Here is an 18,487-nt window from a genome sequence, read left to right as displayed (position 1 = left end):
ATTTGAACCGGCGTATAATAAAGATCAAGCAAAGCCATAAAACTTTGGGAGTGTAGACCTCCAGATACTAACACACTGCAGGATAACTCGAGTGCCTGGCTGATATCAACCCCTGTCTTACAGAGCTTGGCCTCCCACTTGGCATTCTGTAAGGAGCGATCATCCGGGAGACCTGATAATAGGTGCTGATACACTACACCAATTCTTGCCCTCCTCTGAATCAGTTCAAACAACATAATCCTTTCAAACAAAGTGGTGGCTTGACCCTTCATTTTATCCACAAAACTTCGTATCTGCAAGTATTTTAAAAAACTCATGCGTATTAAGATGGAACTTATCCTTTAAATATGCAAAAGAGACCATTTGCCCATCCAAACCTAAATCACCAAGAGCTCCCAACCCTAATGACAGCCACCTGAAGGAAGTCTGATGTTGAAAGATAGCCGGCAGAAGTCGAGCAGCAGTGAAAAGTGTATTCAAATGAATATTGGGACTCAACCATTTATGCCGGATCTTGCGCCAGACTGAGAACATAGCCTCAATAACCTTGAACTTAGTCTTCTTATTGTAGCTTGGTTCAAGAATCCGTATTAAGATCCCCTTAGCGTGACGTCCTCTCCAAGCCCTATTTCATAAATAGTAGGTCTACAGAACATTGATACCACCGCCCTGTTCCCAAGCAATACCCCTCTAGTGAACACATTAGTCCACTAAGCCACCAGTCCCGGCTCTAAAAGCTTCTTCAAGGAGAGTCCACAACCTTGATGCGTGAACACACCCTCCATTGACACACTATTACTTACACTGATAGGGGACAATTTTGTTGGAATGAATTCCTCGGTACAGCTGGGGTACCACTAAAGAGAATCATAATTCTTTTTTTTTTTTTTTAAATCTGTTTATTACACAAGAAAGCAATCCACTTTTACATACAGATGTATCAAGGTAAATATCGAGATGCATAAATTGAGTCAATAACCAATAATGAGATGTATCACAGGGGGATTGCAAACTTCTAGAATGACACAGTGCAATAGTACATTTTTGCTTTTTGACGAAAGTAGAAATAAAAGAGAAAATCATATAGGAACTGAAGAAGAAATAATAAACAACATACAAAGAGTGAGTCATATCAGTAAGATTGCGAGTAGAGTAGAGCGAGATCAATCAGCACAAGAAACAGTTCCATTCTCAATACGGCGCATTAGGAAAGGGAAACATCGAGGCATTCAGGTACAGGCCAGTTCCCCGCCCAACACCATAGGAGTGACAGCGGAGTCCCACAGCGAAAGAGGCAACACCTAAGGCGGCCCATGGGGCCTTTCCGCAAACCACCGGAGCAACCAGCAACGATGTTCTGCAGTGTTAATCATACATGACCCGCATGAAAATAACGACGGAGGCAGTCTCCACGTGGCAGTGGATCCCACCCTAGCCCACCCCCGCTGGAACAAAGGAATTAATCGATTGGGATTGTGCCTCCTGAGCGAGCCTCGCTACATACCTCCGGAGAATCATGATTCTTAGTTTACAGAAGACAGTGGTGCTCTTGTGCTGAAAGACATTTATGAAGCTCTAAAAGCTCTCCTTTCTTTGGTTCAATGCATGACAATGCATGTATTCATCAGCTTCAAAACAATATTTGACATCATGTAGGGAGGAACATAGACTCCCTCCAACATTGTCCTAATAAAGTGGAACTATGGCTTTGTGGCTTCTTAGAAACTTTGTTGGAATTCATTGCTTATAAGTGGTATTCTCAGTATACTAGCACAATATCCTCAGGACTGAAAACACCACCACAAAGATGTGTCATTTTTTAGACCTAAAAGGAGCTGAATAACCTAGACCCTTTCACCTCCTAGAGCAAAGCAAAACAATCGCCCATTTGGTTCTTGTATTGGTAGTCCTCACCGTGACATATCTTCATGCTCATTTGGAGAAGCCTTTTAGATGTATGTCTTCCTTCCTCTTCCTCTCTTACTAAAGACTCTAAAATTGAATCAACCAGGAATGCTTCATGATTCTAGTTGCTCCTGTTGCCCTATGTGTTCTGCATTTCAGACCTCTGAAACTGTTCAAGTCTTTCCTGTTCCGTGTACACCTGTGGGTGGGAATTGTTTTTCTTGTCAGAGTGGGCTGCTCTACCACACGTAACTTCCATCGCTGTGCTTAGCAGCTTGTGACCATTTGAGGCTATTTCTAAATACTTTAGTAATTTGTCATGAGCCAGGCACAAACTCAAACATATGCCTTTACTAAAGCAAGTGGCTTAAATTCTGCCACTGGGCTCTTTGCAAATGTATTCTACCCTTCCCCTTGCTCTTTAGATGTTAACATGTTCTTTATGTCTCTCCTGGTCTGAATGATAAATCAAGATTAAGTTCCAGAGATCCTATTTAGTAATTCCAAACTATGTTTAAAAGAGCTGTCCTAGGTTTTGCAAATAACATTCTAGGGTTCTTAATGTTTAAATGATGTGACCACTCAGACATGGATGTTTGCCCCGTTCATGAGCACTATGTATATTGTTGTTTCTTTCTACAGCGTAAATCTTCAGATTGCTGGCCATCTCAAAAAGCCTTCGCCCAGTACACTCCTAAAACCCTGCAGGAAAAGTCGACCTTGACTTGTTCTGGTGGATTCCTGTCCTATGTTTCCTCAGAATGACCCTCTCCTTACCTTCAATCCTATGCATGTCTTTTATTTCTGAATATAGTGGTCTCTCAGTCACTTTCCTATTTGTCTTATTCTGTGCTATTATAGTTCTGCAGAGGGCTCACACCTCACTTCGTAGCCACAACCTCTCCATCTTTCAAACCCTATCTTGCAACCTAACAATAATTAACTTCCAACAGCCTATTCATCTCACCACCATTTCCATGAAATCACATGGCCCCCCACTAATAATCATATCTAACAGGTATTAATTTTGATCAACCACAAAGAAACTTGAGTAAATGCATAGACTAATTTTTTTCTTGAGCGCATGACTAATCCCAATAACCTATATAATTGCAATGACAATTACTATTACATGGATGAGGAAGATACTCTATACTTAAAAAAACTGTACTCTCATTTTAACTTCTGGAGCACTTTCCATAAACTGAATGAAAAAAATCATGAGAGAAAATAGTCTTCTCTCACACATAGTTCATCAAATGCCAGAAAAGGGACAACATTTTTCACAGGATAAAATCCCACAAGAACTTACCAGCATTCCTAAAATGAGTAACACCATCAACAAATGATTTGTATTTTGATTGAAAACTGTTATCACCATAGATATGTGCTCTTGTTTTCGCCTTCTTGAAGTAAATGTTAATTTTTCATGCAAAGTCCGATCTTAATATATTGAGATTTGCATGAAAACTTATGCGCTTTTGCACTGATCTGTTCCAGTAATGACCCTTTACTCAACTTGGTGAAAAGAAGCAAATAGAGGCTGTTGCACAAAGAAAAAGGCTCCTTTCCAATACAAACCACCTTTTGTGCTGGATACTAAGGGCAAGACTTAAATGTTGGAGTTAATCATACTCCGTCGCAAAAGTGACCGAGTTAGCTTACCGCCAATATTATGGTCTGCCTGGTAAATTTGAAAGAGGGTGGACCATAGTTTGACAATTGTGGCGAATACTCCATCTCTGCCATGTCCAAATTGCTCTTATGGCCCAATAGATTAACGGCCATCGGAGAATTGGCTATATTGAATATAGCTGTTAATTTACTGCCAGTCACTGCAAGGCAAAACCAGATTTTTTTCCAAAAAGAAAATCCCACTTTGATTTTTTTTTTTTTAAATGAAAAACACAATTTGACGGAGCCCTGCAACAAGCATTGATAGGAACCTATGTGATAGCAATTTCTGGCAATGCTTTTAAGAAATGACCACAGGTTGGGTGTTCATTTCATTATTGGTGGGTGGACGTGCAGAGTAAATTATTCCGGCGCCCTTACTGCATACCTCCCTCCGCCAAAATATAAATCGGCCTGTAAATACTATGCACTGCTTTGGTCTTTTAACATCACTTTTCACCAACATACAGCCTCAGTTAATCTGGCTGTTGAAAAGGAGATGGAGAAGTATGTCTCAGATGTTCATGAGATGGAGCCATGCAGTCAAAACTATAGAGAACTCATGGTGGCAGGAGAATTTGTACGAAGATCTGAGTGCTTTAGGTTAGTTTGTATTTGGTATAACATTTAGGATGTTAATATATGTAGATGACTTAATTCTTTTGTATTTGAGTATGTATATAAGTCAGATATTGAGCAAAATATGTTTTTTAATATATTTTCAGTGGTATGTATGACGCATTTGCCTGTGTGTCGGAGGAAATATGCTCTACGGGCGACTTGCATCAGTAAGTATCACCGTGTATATTAGGAAAGCCAAAGACCAACACAAAAATAGCTACAAGATGCAATATGTTAATTTACATTTTATCTTTCTTTGTGCTTGGTGCTCATCACATCTATAATCTAATGCACCATTGAAAAACAATACAATTCTGAATTTTGCTTAGAATTCCAAGGTCCCAAAGAATTATCAGTCAAATAAGAATTTCCGTATGGTGGTACTTAGTTATGTCTGTAGTAGGTCACCGTGATTTAGTTTAGACTGATGGTGAATCAAATACTATCTAGTGAACCTACACAAAAACCTGAGTTGGAATAACTTTTTGAAACGCCCTCCTTATGAATCGAGGAGAGTGAAAGTGGTAAACCGACTTTTAAGATATTAGAGATTGATTCTAGTGACAAGTGTAAAGAACACAAGAAACATTTTATTAGGCAGTGAAGAAAGAATAAGGTTTACATGTACCCGTAAGTATGTATATTCATAATATTGACCAATGTTTGCCCTATTTCCAGAAAACTTGGGCTGGCTATTCAACAAGAAGCAATAAAGCCAACTCTTCAGATTTTGCAGGAGCATGATAAAAAGAAAAAGTCTGTAAGTATAAGCATGCATTTCATCCTAACAGACATACCTCACCATAACAAGTGTTATGCCGTTTATCTGATAACAATGATATGCATGACGTGATGCCAGTCTATTTCATTGTGAGCTGGTTGTTGGTTTAGTAACGTGTTGTATAAGAAGTAGTCAGATCTAAAAGTAGCTCAGTAGAGATCAAACAAGTGATGAAAACAAACATCTAGAACATTGAAAGAAGTATTAAAATCCCCAAACTCTTTCCCTAAAACGAAAGACGTGCCAAAATACATGAGAAAATAAAACAAAAAAGAACATGATTTTCGAAAAATTCCATATTTTATAGTTACAGAAGCAAATTGTTCCTTAGGTTACATGCAACATTAGGTATCCTTTCTTCTGTTATTTGTGGAGAACACTAAAAATATTTTGTCCTGAAGGCAATATTACTTCCAGAAAAAACAGTGTAAATAATTGCACATAATCAAATATGTGCTGGATCTCCCATAGTATCTACTCTAGTATTGAACATTTTCACATTGTTATTCTGGACAGTATAAAAGAGAAAAGATGCCCATTTTGCCTTTTGGTATGTAAATGAGACATCGGATGGTTTTAGAGAGAATTTTGGAGAGGGCACGAAAGAGAAGGAGGTACAGCAGCCTTGCTTTCGAGATTGCAGTGAAATGTAATAGAAAAATTCACCTTCAGTGTGCAATTATCTTGGGAAACCTATGTGTGGAGTTCTCTGAAAATATATGTTTTTTACTGGATGGAAATATATGCCTAACTGTATTCCCTATTTTTGGGTATACATATCCACCCAGAAATAGGATTTAGGAGATCTCACCCCCTTACACATTGGGGTTGGAGACCCTTACAAATTAATTTACAACTTTGAAGTTACTACAATTTACAATGTTAGGTTTCAAGTCCCCTGTAAAGCAAAGGATAATCTGGAAGACACATTCCCCGATCATCCCCAGTCCCTCATTGGAGAAACTCGGGACCCACTCATCACGATTCCCATCCATTTGGGAGACTTTTGGGGTCAGTGGAGCAGCAGGAAGAAGGAGTACTGTGGGTTGGTTCTTATCTGGCTCTGAAATGGCCTACTTCCTGTTCCGGTATGCCATATCCAGGCCTGGGACTTTTTTTTATTTATGCCGGAGAAATCTGTGAAAATCCAATAATTCGTGTTTTATAACATTCATGAAATTTTGCACTTTACCATTTCATATAACAATTTAAAAAGAGGGAGTCTAGTTTGAAAAGATAATACCTCACATGGACATTTTCTGTTCGAAACAGTCTCCTACCAGTGTTTTGCTAGACCTGTTAATACTAGGTACGTACATTTCACTTTTAAAGCATAATTGTGCAACATTTTCATGGAATTTCAAGAAAGAAAATGTTATTTTGCAAACTGATATCCTATTTGATTTGGTAGGTGGAAAATTCCGTCTGAACTACAGAGTTCTCCCCCTCCCAGTGGCAGCTGCTTTTTCCGGAGGTGGGTGGGGTGTTGTAAATTAAAAGAGGAATCAGGATCAGTGGTGGCCCCAACTTAACAGGGGTTATTTGGTGAGGGGGAGGAAGGTAAACAAAAGAATATACATTTTGAAAAAAAAAGACTCACCTTCAGGCTAGCCACCTGGCTGGCTGCCACCTCTCAGACCGCCCCCTCTGCCTCGCGCTCCTCTGAAGCAAGAAGAACCCTGGCTCCTGACTCCCCTAGCCAATCACAACGCTTCAATGTAGCACTGGGATTGGTCTGAGTGCCGTGGATCGGCGCTCAGTCGGGGAATGGGGGCCTGGGTTTGTTTTGCTCCCAGGCTGAGTGCCGAACATGCCAAGTGTGCTTGACTTTTATGGTAAGTCCGAGAGGGACGGTCAAACAGTTATGCACACTTTAGAGTGGAGCAACCACGCCTCCTCTTGGCCCCTACTCTGGCAGTCTAGCCCCACCCTGCACCAGGAAACGAAAATTATAATGATGCTGGTTATTATCATTTCAGTTTTCTTTTAACTACTACTCGCAGAGCAGTGGGGCGGCGCTCCTCTGCCATAGCGGAGGAGCCGCCACTGTCCCCTCTGCTTGTAGTTTTCCAGCTGCATAGCGGAGATGAAGACATCCAGCGTGTAGAGTGTTAAAATAAGTATGATTAAAAGCAAAACAGGAACACATTTCTGGGGTTTCGAAAGAATCCATTGTGTTATATGAAATATAAATTAAAGTAAACCATTTAATTGCTTTTAACTGTGTATGCATTGCATTGCATGCATTTAATTATGAAACAGTGTAGATCTAAACCTACATGTGTTATGTGTTTGAGTGTACTCTACAGGGGTGCTAGGGTGTGACATGAAATTGTTAGTGTGTGTGAATAACAAAATAGTAAAAAAGTATACTATGAAATGTGTTATGTTTCAGTGCATGTATATTGTATTGTACTGAGACTTGCATTTTGGGTGTCACAACATGGTAGCTCAAAAGTGGTATTTTAGGATGATATATGTGAATGGTGACATAATACACCATTTATTATTTAGGTGACACTGTCCAACCACTATGATGAAGAACCCAAGCTAGCAGCTCAGGTGAAATGTGAGGCCATTAGTTTTTCACACACCTCCAGACCGTGCCCTCTTTTCTGTATCATTAACTCCTCCCTTTCTACGGGGTGCGTCCCGGTCTCCCTCCAACTTGGACAAATCACACGCATCCCTAAAAAGCCCAAGGCCGATCCTAATGACCCTAACAACCTCCGCCCCATCTCCAATCTCCCCCCTCTATCCAAAGCCCTTGAAAAGTGTGCCCTAATTCAACTGGATAAATACATTGACACTTACAACCTGCTCGACACTCTACAATCCGGCTTCCGCAAAGGCTGCAGCACAGAAACTGCATTGCTTAAATATAGTGGATGACATCCACCTCCCCTGGATAAGGGAGAGACCTGCCTCCTCATTCTTCTCGACCTCACTGCTGCATTTGATACAGTTAACCATTCAACTTTACTTAATGCACTGAAAGATTGTTTCAGCCTTAATGGTACTGTCCTAAACTGGTTTGCCTCCTACTTCCAACACAGATCCCAACAAATTAAAATTCAAAACTGCCTCTCTTCCCCCACACCTGTCTCCCATGGTGTCCCCCAAGGATCTATCCTCTCTACCGCTCTCTTCAACCTCTTTATGGAACCCCTTACCCTCATACTCAAACAACCCGGAATTAACTATCACCTGTATGCTGACGACAGACAACTGTACTATAAAATTAAATCCCACTCAGATATCTTACACCTCAACACTGCCCTAACCAAGATTCAATCCTGGTTCTACTCAAATCATCTCAAACTCAATCCAAACAAAACTGAAATCATTCTTTTCTCTCCAAAAAACAGCCCTCCCCCATTCAATCATGGATCGCTGACCTCAATGCCCTAAACTGTTCTCCCTCGCCGAATCAGTAAAATCTCTTGGCATTACCATCAACAGTAAGTTAACACTCAATTCCCATATAAAAAACTCGGCAAAGGGAGGACTCTTCACACTCCCACATCTCAAAAAAATCAAACCTTTCATTCCAGCGGTACTCTCCAGAACTCCCAAAGTTCACCTTGCCCCCCTCAAATCTGTTCTCAACCTAGCGGCCAGGCTAACAACCGACTGTAACCGTTCTGACCACATCTCATCTGCCCTCAAGGATCTGAAATGGCTTCCTATCGAAGACAGATTCTCCTATAAAATAACCTGCATTACACACAAAGCCCTCTATCAAAAGATCCCGCTCTACCTCTCAAACAAACTCAACAAAGCAGGTTGCGCCCGCCCGCTGAGAAGCACCAACTTTCTTCTCCCCCCTCTTTTGAAAAAAAAGCCTCTCAATCCCGCTCCTTCTCTGGGAATTCCCCCAGCATCTGGAATGCCCTCCCTAAAGATCTTCGAGGCAACCCTTCTTATGTCAGTTCCAAAAAAGGCCTTAAAATACACCTGCCAACAAATATTGGGGGACATAATCCCTCTCTTACTGTACTTGCAATATTCTCCCTCCTCCCTAATACATCCCCATCCCAACCCCTCTCAACTCTGCTTCCCTCCTGTCCCATCCTACCATCCGCCATCCGCCCCTTTTCACGGGCCCAACCCCGCCAGCTTTATTCTGACCTTTGAGCCTACCCAATGTGTACTGTATTATAATTTGTTACGTCATCTTTTTCATGCTGCTTTTAAAATGCCCTTGCTTTCGTTTTTCCCACCAATTAGTCTATGTACTCAATATGATCTTTTAGTCCACCATGTATGTATGCTGCATTTGAAACAACTGTTCTGTATTCCTTTAACATTATCATACTAATGTTAAGCGCTCTGATACCCCTGGTGGAGCCAGCGCTTTACAAAACTTCTTAAATAAATAAATATCCCATCCAGGAAGCCTGGATGGGGCCATAGTTCAGGGATAAGGTCTACATGTAAATTCAATTGCTTGGTGGTGTGCAATACCCGAAAGGCTGCAGTAATCTTGCACACAGCTTGTGGCGGCTACTGCAACACATCCGCCCATACAGTCTAAACATCTGAAGTGCAACTTGATGATACCAAAAGTGTGTTCAATGATGCCTCTCATATGTATGAGTACCCTATTTCTACCTCGTTGAAGTTATGGGGTTGGACTTAGACGAGGCGAGGAGATGGGCAAAGAGGGTATATCTAGTAGACACATTTTACTGCAATCCCCAGATACAAACTGACTTACAATAGATGAATGTGTGTGCATCAGTGAAGGAGCCCCTTACATCGCAGACAATTTGCATGCTGATGAAGTGCTAGTATTGTCTGTTGCAGAAATGGCGCTTGCATGTTGATGGAGTGGCAGTGCCACGTGGGTGCAATCAGTGACACCTAATACCTGAAGGAACTGGGCAATGGCATCAATTCATTTCCAGATGTTGCTTTACTGTCAGTAAATGTAGGTTGGTCATAAAGTGGTGCACTATATCTGGTGATGCTCCTGAGTAGCTGTCGAAAGCAACATAGTTACCTTGCCTCAAAGATGCTTACGTCTCCGCTCAATAACTCAAAAGATACAATAGCCAGAAATGGATTACAGCCAACATATTTACATGTACACGGATGGCCTGGGAGTGGGTTGTAAGTGAAATTAGTTCCTGCTCCCTGTCTGTTAATATGTCAAGGATCACAACAAGTGAGTAGCAGTATCTCCCAGTGGCTGATTTTGTTAACATCCCAAAGATGTTCATCTTCAGCTTGTCTATGCTCTCTCTCCTCCTCATATAATTGTTCCACAAAATCAGAGCCAGGGCAACAAAGATACTGACTGATATGGTGAAAAATATTTGTTGGTATGTGGATGGCTTTCTTATGTATGCAGGCTGTCTGTGATTGATTGATGTAGTTTCACCTGTTGTGGTAGGTATGTTCAATGTGAATGAAGCTTTGTTGCAAGATGTGTTCTTTATTACTGGAAGATGTATTTATTGTTGTATTGCACTTTTTTGTAAAATAAATAAATGACATTGTAATAAATTTTTCCATAAAAAATATTTTTTCTTTTATTTTTCATTGTTTCCCTGTGTAATATTTCTGGTATTCCCTCCCACCATCAATTACTATGAGATTGAGTGTCTTTCCTGTGCCACTTTGCACATTCCACTTGGTCTACCTGTGGAAAAAATCTTGCTTGCTCCCCGGAACCTTTTCTTTCCAACTCCCGTCTCCTGAATGCGACAACCTGCTATCCCCAGGAACAACTAGCGGTTGGTTTCTGGAGGCTGGAAGGAACCAAGAGGAGGGGTGACTACTTGCCTTGGCCTCATCTTGTCCTGCTCCCTCGTCTCTGACTGCTGCATTATCTGCTCTCTCATCAGACACTCCTCCTCCTTCTCTCCTCCTTGCTCCCAATCAGTTGAGGAAACAAACAATTAAACAAATACTTTTGAAGGGGGGTTGATCAGGAAAGGTGGGAATCTGCATGGTGATCAAGTCACACCAGCACCTAGGCCGGCCACCTCTGTGCAAATCGGCTCTTGCCCAGCACTGCTGCACCTAAGGTGCTGCTGCCCACCTCCTCCATCTTTTCTTATCAGCGGCTTTCATTTCTGTAGCTGCGACTCCTTGCTGCCCCTGGTTGGTGTTGCTGTCTGCCAGACAAGGGCGGGCCTTGTAACCCACTACCCTCTCTGCAGATTATGGGCTGAGGAATAGGACAGCCATGGTTACCCTGCTGCTCCTCTACTCTGCGAAGCAATGGATTTTCCTCCTCTTCCTCTTCAACCATGAGAGTAGTTTGCAATACCTGAGTCTGGTGATGTGTGACTTGCTGCTAAGATTGGCTGAAGTAGCCTTGAACCTGATTTGTCAGTAGCACGATTGCATTAGATATTGGTTTATCTGAGCTGAATAGCAAATTGCCTAATCTTTTGTGGAGGTGCTTTAGTATTTGTGTGAGCTTCCATTAACCCCTCCATAACTGCTCCTTTGTTCCACCCATTTTGTAGTAGATATTCCCTATCTATTGCCCACTCTCCCTTACCCTTCCCACATTTGCTTCTAAAATGGAGACCTCTATGAGCGGGGACAGCTATACTTGTGCTGAAAATTCGGTGCATAAAAGATAGGGTAAACGTAGACAGGAGATTTCTGAATAGCATTTGTATGTATGTAAAGTACTACTACTGGAGTACTACTTTATATACTCAAAAATGCTTTTGTCAATAGGCCCTTCTGTGTTGCAAAACAAAACAACAGGATGAAATTCACTTTAGTCCCAAAGACAGGTGAAGACTCGGAGGACTATTAACAAAAGCATTTCTCTTTACTTTGACATACTTCTGTTGGACGGAAATATGTTGCTAATAAATATTGTTTGCTTAGTAACATGAACTTTTTGTACTAAAAACAACACAGTGCCAAATTTGGTGTTTTCTGGTGCTCAGCACTGGCCCCTTTTTGTCATCAGTTCTTAAAACAGCTTGCCATAGGGTGCCGCTGTTTGTATAATTTTGTGAGGAACACAACAACAGTTGTTTAATAAATAAATATACATTACAATTCTGCCACCCACAGCTATAAGAAAAGCGTGGGAGGCATGCATTAGTAATGTTTTATGTATATTTAAAGTCTGAATTGTCACACTTGTATGAGTGGGATGGTACTGTCATTGGCAGCACTGGTAGAGGCAATTGGTGGTGCAGTAACTTGTTGACAAAGCTCTGGAACTTATTTTTTTACAAATTAAGTACTAAAACAACAATGATGCACATTACAAAACTATGGGCCTGATGAGGACAGACTGTTGCTTTTGGCCCGCCATCATAACCAACTTTATTGCTCGCCATATTATGATGGCGGGCTGATGTGCGGCAGTCATAAAGACCGACCGCCAATCATCCGACGGGCTCCTTGAGCCTGCTGGTGCAGTGAAAGGACTCGTAATCCCTACAATGGTAGCGGTGCCTACTAGCCACCGCCTTAGGGATTACAATGTTCTTTTCAGGTGGAAAGGGATATTGGGGGCCCCCAGATACAGGACTTAGGTTCCCCCCTACATATCCCTGCACCATGTGGCAGGCACGTAGTGCAGGGATATGTAAATTGCCCTTTTTTTTGCATTGCAGCAGGTGCTGCTTCCAGCAGCACCCGCCACAATGCAAAACATGGGCAATGCGACCACCTCGGTGGCGGTTGGATGGTAATTTGTACTGTGGGACTGCCGCTTTATAAGCCGGTGGTTCCAAATACGAAACAATGGCGGACGGACTGAAGTCCTTCCGCCATCTTAATCAGCCCCTATGTTTTCCTGAAATTGGCTAAATTAGGCCTAGACTCCAGCTTGGAAATTTGTTGCAGCCATGTTTTCATCTCTCATTCTGACATTGCATTCAGAATAATGTGCACTGATGATTTGTGATGACATGCTGTTCTTGCTAAACTTCGAAGAAAGTTGATTTGTAACTTAGAACATTGTACAAGGAATCTTCCTAATTGATCACTTTGGGCCTTTAATTTTCTATTATCAAAGGCCATAAATCTGGAGGTGAGCCAGTCTTTTGACTCAGACTTAGAGAGCAAAACTATGTTAATCTGTCTTATTGTTAGATTTATGCTGCATTTCACTAAGCTTTATGCTAATTCCCTGTATTGATTTACAGATGATTGAATATTTTTGCTTCTGTAATACATCTGAATATTTAATAAACCTTTATGTTTTCACTTTTACTTGCCTCAAGAAGGCATATTTCATTTGAAATACTGCTGGTTTTGCTTGATTTACTGACCACAGCATAACCACCAGGCTTCTCTGGTAGTAATCTTTAAATGCCACACATGTATTGCCAGTTCTGAAGGAATGAATAACACCAACAATTAAAGTAGAGGTATATTAGAACAGTGGAACTGCATGTCATTCTTCAACACGCGTACTCTTGAAAAGCATCTAAAACACATTTTGGGGCACATTTAAAAACCCCTTTCACCAACACGTCAGGCCTTGCCTTATTTACAAGGCAACTGTTAAGGCACTTAATGTGGCTTAATGCTGCCTTGTAAATAAGGCACCCTTTCACACTGTGTTTAGCGTGAGAGGGGAGAGCAATGGGTGTTGCTGTGGGCGTTCCACCACATCATTCATTGATTTTGACGCTGCCTCCTATTTGGGTATTGTAAATAGGATGCAGTGCCAAAATTATAACCAGAGAAAACCTGGTCTTAAACAGGCGAAACGAGGAGAAATGCTTTATTTCACCTTGTTTTTGCTGTTTCCATGTGTACTGCCTTGTGCAAATTGCCTATGATTGTTTATGTGCAGGAAGGTCCCCCTTCCTGCACAAAAACAATCATTTTGAAAAAATGTTATTTTGCAACTTCTATGTGGGCTGTATTAAGCAGCGCACATAGAAGTTACAAGACGGCATTTAAAGATTGTTTATGTGCAAGAAGGGGGACCTTCTCCTCAACACAGGCACCCTTGCACTATGGTGCAAGGGTGCCTGTGTTGCCGCTAGGCAGAAAAAGTTATCGCCAGCGCAGGGAGAAACGCATGGCTACATCATGATTATGGTAAATATGGTGCAGGCCTGCATTTCTAAGTTGCCGAAGTGTGTTGTTAGCCTTCTTGGCATAACAACACGCTTCACCACTTTATTGTAAATATGCCCTCATGTATCTTAATGCAATATATATGCGCAAATATACGTCAGATATATCAGTACTCTATTTTGCTACAAATAATCACATAAAATAGGGGTTTTCTTCTATGATTTTTCACTTTTCAGGCTTATGCTAGCGAGTTGTAAACTGGTTTTTACACTTCAGGCACACAGATGTATTTAAAAACCTCAGCACTGGAAGTGTGGTACACTTACAAAACAACCTCTCTACAGCAATAATACCTTGAACGTCATACTCTTTTCAAAGTGTTATTGTACACTTGGTTCAATTGATTCTATACAAGAGGCCCATAAACAAAGAGTGGACTATTGTCACACGATGGTTCATTGTGTAAGCATTGCGTAGCTTGTCTCCTGTAGATAACCACATAACTGTTAATCACTCCATACAAACTAGTGTCATACAGGTGTAAGCCATCTTTTGGATATAGTTTTCTTTCTCTCTTACCTAATGAATGAATGTCAAGATATTCTTAAGGTCCAGGAGTTAATCCATTTTAGTATGGTTAGAGACAGATTTAGTTGTCTGCCAAAGTATGTGTAACTATAAAAAAGAATTCAAAAATAATAAAAGAGGTCAAAGACGGAGTTAGATTTGCCATTTTCTTTGATCTTCTCCAATAGAGGCATTTGAGTGAGCAGATGTTGTGCTAGCCCCCCTTCAAAGTAGTTATTTTGATCATAACGAATAGAGACTTTTTTAAAGCAGATGCTCTGTCAAATGCAGTATGAAGAGGGATGCATGATGTATTGGCAGGGAGGGATTTTTCATTGTGAAGTCATTGCAGTGAAAAATCCTCCAACAAGGAGAATGGCCCCGTCACGGAAGCATGAGCATCGGGCAGGAATTCTCATGCTTTGGTAAAGGCGCCTCACCCCTGTTACAGGATTTTTCTCTACAGCCTAATTGAAATTGATGATGCCATGTGCTGAACTATCCATTGACACCTTCATAGCTTTCCCATTAATTCCATAAACGGACTTCAGTGAACTTACCCTACCAATTGGAATATTAACAGACAGCAAACACAATTTTCGTGCTCCGCTTGTCCTGTTCAATTGTGAAAGGTCGAAACGCCATCATCAGCTTTCTGACTGAAAAAGAAATGTATTGTGCAGTGACACACACATATATATATATATATATATATATATATATATATATATATATATATATATATATATATATATATATATATATATATATATATATATATATATATACATACATAAACTGTCTTTGTGTGTATCATTTTGAGCTGTCCGCTTCAATTTCACGAGCACTGTATGTTCACTTTGGACATTGAGCACTTTGCATTGATCTTGATGCTGCCATTAATCGAGTATACATATAGATGTATTCAGAAAAACATTAAATAATATATTTTGGAATATTGTTGGCCATATATTTTTTGCAATTAATTTATATGTGCAATATATTGATTTATAGTATTGTATGAATGATAGAAATTGGTTATTGTAAGTGATGCCTCTTGAGGCACTGTTGTGAGATATCTACATATTCGAGCTGGCTCAGACATTTATCAGGAACATTGAGAGACAATGTTGACCTACTTCAGTGCCAGATTTTGGGTCTTGCCAGATTTAGAGATTTAGGGCCATATGTATGAAGGTACCGATTTGCGATTCTTAAATAGCGATTTTTAAGAAATCGCTATTTCAGAATCGCAAATTGGTATGTATGTACAAATTAGTTTTTTTTAGCGAATTCTTAGTATTCCTTAATTGCGATTAGCAAATTGCAAATCGCAATTAAGGAATAGTTTCCTATTCTTTCCTATGGTCCAGGAGGCCCATAGGAATGAATGGGAAGGTATTCTCAATTTTGCGAATCGCAATTTGAAAATCGCAAATTGAGAATAATTTCAAGGGTGCAGGGGTGTCCAAAGGACACCCTGTTGCACCCCTGAAATATGCATGGGTGCACATGTGGCGCACATACATGCCCTAAGGGCATGTATGTGCGTCACATGGCCCTTTGAAAATGCTGAAATGTGCATTTTTCAAGGAAATCGCAACTTATCACCAACTAGAAGTTGGTGGTAATTTGAGATTCCTTAAGGGCATGTTGGATTTTTTTTTGGCTTCATACATTGCATTTAAGGAATCGCAAAATTTGCGATCCCTTAAATGCAATTGCAAAATAAGGAATCACACATTTTGCGATTCCTTATTTTGGACCAGATTTTACTTCATACATATCATTTTGTTAATTCGCATTGGCCAAAATTCTGCGAATTTTGGCCTTTGCGAATGCGAATTTGCTTCATACATATGACCCTTCGTGACATTTGTTTGGCAGCCTACACTACATTGTCCACATAAAAACTTTCCGTTGGTTTCGGTAAGCACCATGGAATATTTCAGTGTATTTATGATACAGAAGAGTGGGACTACTGACCATTACATCAATTCTCAAAATAGGAGCCATTTTTGCAGGAACATTGGGAGACAATGTTGATCGCCTTCACAACATAGAGCATACCATTCACTTAAATTTGAGGTATAACTATTATAAGAGGGTGGGACTAGGACATTCTCTAAAATAACCTCTCTGTCCCCCCTTTTGTTAGTAGAATTAATTTTAATAATACCTGGTCTTAATCAAGGCCCGCTTGTTGTAATCCTGTGAGTTTCATGTTTATATCTCTTTTCTATGTTCCTTATCAAATATGTTTTGCCTGTATTTGGTATATTGTATAATATCCATATACTGTTTCATTATGCCTCAGCAGTTGTACTGTATTTTAGCTCTTGCATATTCCTACAGAACACTGGATTTGTAACCCAGGCTTTCAAGGTTTAGTATCACAATAGCCACTATATACCCTAAGCAACTTTGCAACCTTAGATATGTACTGGACAAAATTGTGTCACCTGAATCATCAATCATGGTAATGAATTATGTATCCACTTTCCGACCCATCAACTAGCCTTAGTGAGCCAAAATTAACTCACAGAAACGGTCAATGTGGTGATATGTATTGCATATCAATGCCTTTGTTCCTAGAAGCAATGAACCGTACATCAGACTCAGTGTGAATGCAGATTTGCCTTCTGTTGGCCTTATGCCGGATTGGTAACTGTTCCCTCCAAGTTTGTAGCTGAAATAATCCTATGGAATTTGGAAAACCTGGACTCACTCCCAGATTATTTTTAAATTCCTACAGCCCAGTTCACATTAAATACTTTGGAAAACATCTATGAACTCTTCGATTTTGTTTTTGCGTCCTTAGTCCCAACCCACCATAGTTTAGAGACTTCACATGGCATAACCACAGGAACCATTTTGTTTTGGTCAAAAGGCGACCAGTCGGAAATTATGAAACAAGCTGATGCTTTAGCAATTCTGAAAGATCACCTTAATACCACCCTGGAATCCGCCATTGTGTTTAGGCCATTCTAGTTGGATACTGGGCAGCCAGTCAAAAATATTGGCATCCGCCGGACCTAACTAGGCTTTTCAGGATCTTGCATACAGAAGGATAGGACAAGGGTCAGACTGTGACAGAAAGTGAACCAGTTCAGTTAGTGAACCAGGGAGCAAGAAAGTGGCCCACATTTGCAAATCATGGCAGTTTTAAACTTGTAAAGACTTGTTTTTGCAAGGTATGGAAGACTGCATGAATCTAAACTTGCTGCATGCAATGTAATTGTACCGCACCGCTGTTTGAGCGGGTCAGGTTCCCGGGGTGGGGTCATTATTTTTAGCGGCCATCTTGGAGTGGTGTTGTTGCCTGGACTCCAGCATTCTCGAGCGCTTTAGTGTGCAGGACCTCGTGAGGGACGCCTACTTAATGCTCCCTGCTAAGCGCAGCGGGATCGCGCAGCGGGCGCGCCTTCGCTTAGCCTGAGTCGTGCCAGAGTCGCGCCCGTCTGCGCCCGTCTGCGCCCGTCCGCGACGGGACGTGCCGGACGTGCTGGTCATGTCAGACTGTTGCCCTGCTAGTAGTAGGTTGGCGCTTCCTACTCCCGCTCTTTCTCGCTCTATGGGCAAACCCTCAGCACCCAGGAGTAAAAGCCTCCCTCGCAAGCTTAGTATTTGGAACCTGAATGTTAGGTCGCTGGTGAGTCACTACCAGGATATTCATGACCTGATTATGGTTGAGTCCCCTGACATCTTTTGTATCACCGAGACGTGGCTACAGGCGGCTGATACAGCGATTCTTAACTTGGCTTTTCCGCTGGAATATTCGGTGTATACGCTCAATCGCCCTACTAGAGGTGGGGGAATAGCACTTGCTGTTAGATCATGCTATCCCTGTGACTGGAGAGGTTTACAATTGTGGGCTGTGAAAGTGCTTCTTTCCGGATTACTATCAGCCCCCAGTTT

The 18,487-nt window shown here is 41.0% G+C and overlaps 1 protein-coding gene across 18 annotated transcripts in view; it reads left to right on the top strand.

Moving 5' to 3' along the window:
- The window catches only part of NOSTRIN (nitric oxide synthase trafficking), a 709,159-nt gene that overhangs the window by 113,420 nt on the left and 577,252 nt on the right, over positions 1-18,487 (top strand). For all 18 annotated transcript variants that reach the window (XM_086956574.1, XM_086956575.1, XM_086956569.1 and 15 more), the window contains 2 exons: positions 4,305-4,367; positions 4,879-4,960. In XM_086956574.1, coding sequence (XP_086812700.1) covers positions 4,305-4,367; positions 4,879-4,960 — 145 coding nt within the window. The remainder of the gene's footprint in view (positions 1-4,304; positions 4,368-4,878; positions 4,961-18,487) is intronic.

This window comes from Lissotriton vulgaris, chromosome 2_1 (assembly GCF_964263255.1).
Source record: "Lissotriton vulgaris chromosome 2_1, aLisVul1.2, whole genome shotgun sequence".
Lineage (NCBI taxonomy): Eukaryota > Metazoa > Chordata > Amphibia > Caudata > Salamandridae > Lissotriton > Lissotriton vulgaris.
The sequence above is the reverse complement of the archived record's forward strand: the minus strand, read 5'-3'. Positions and strand labels throughout refer to the sequence as shown.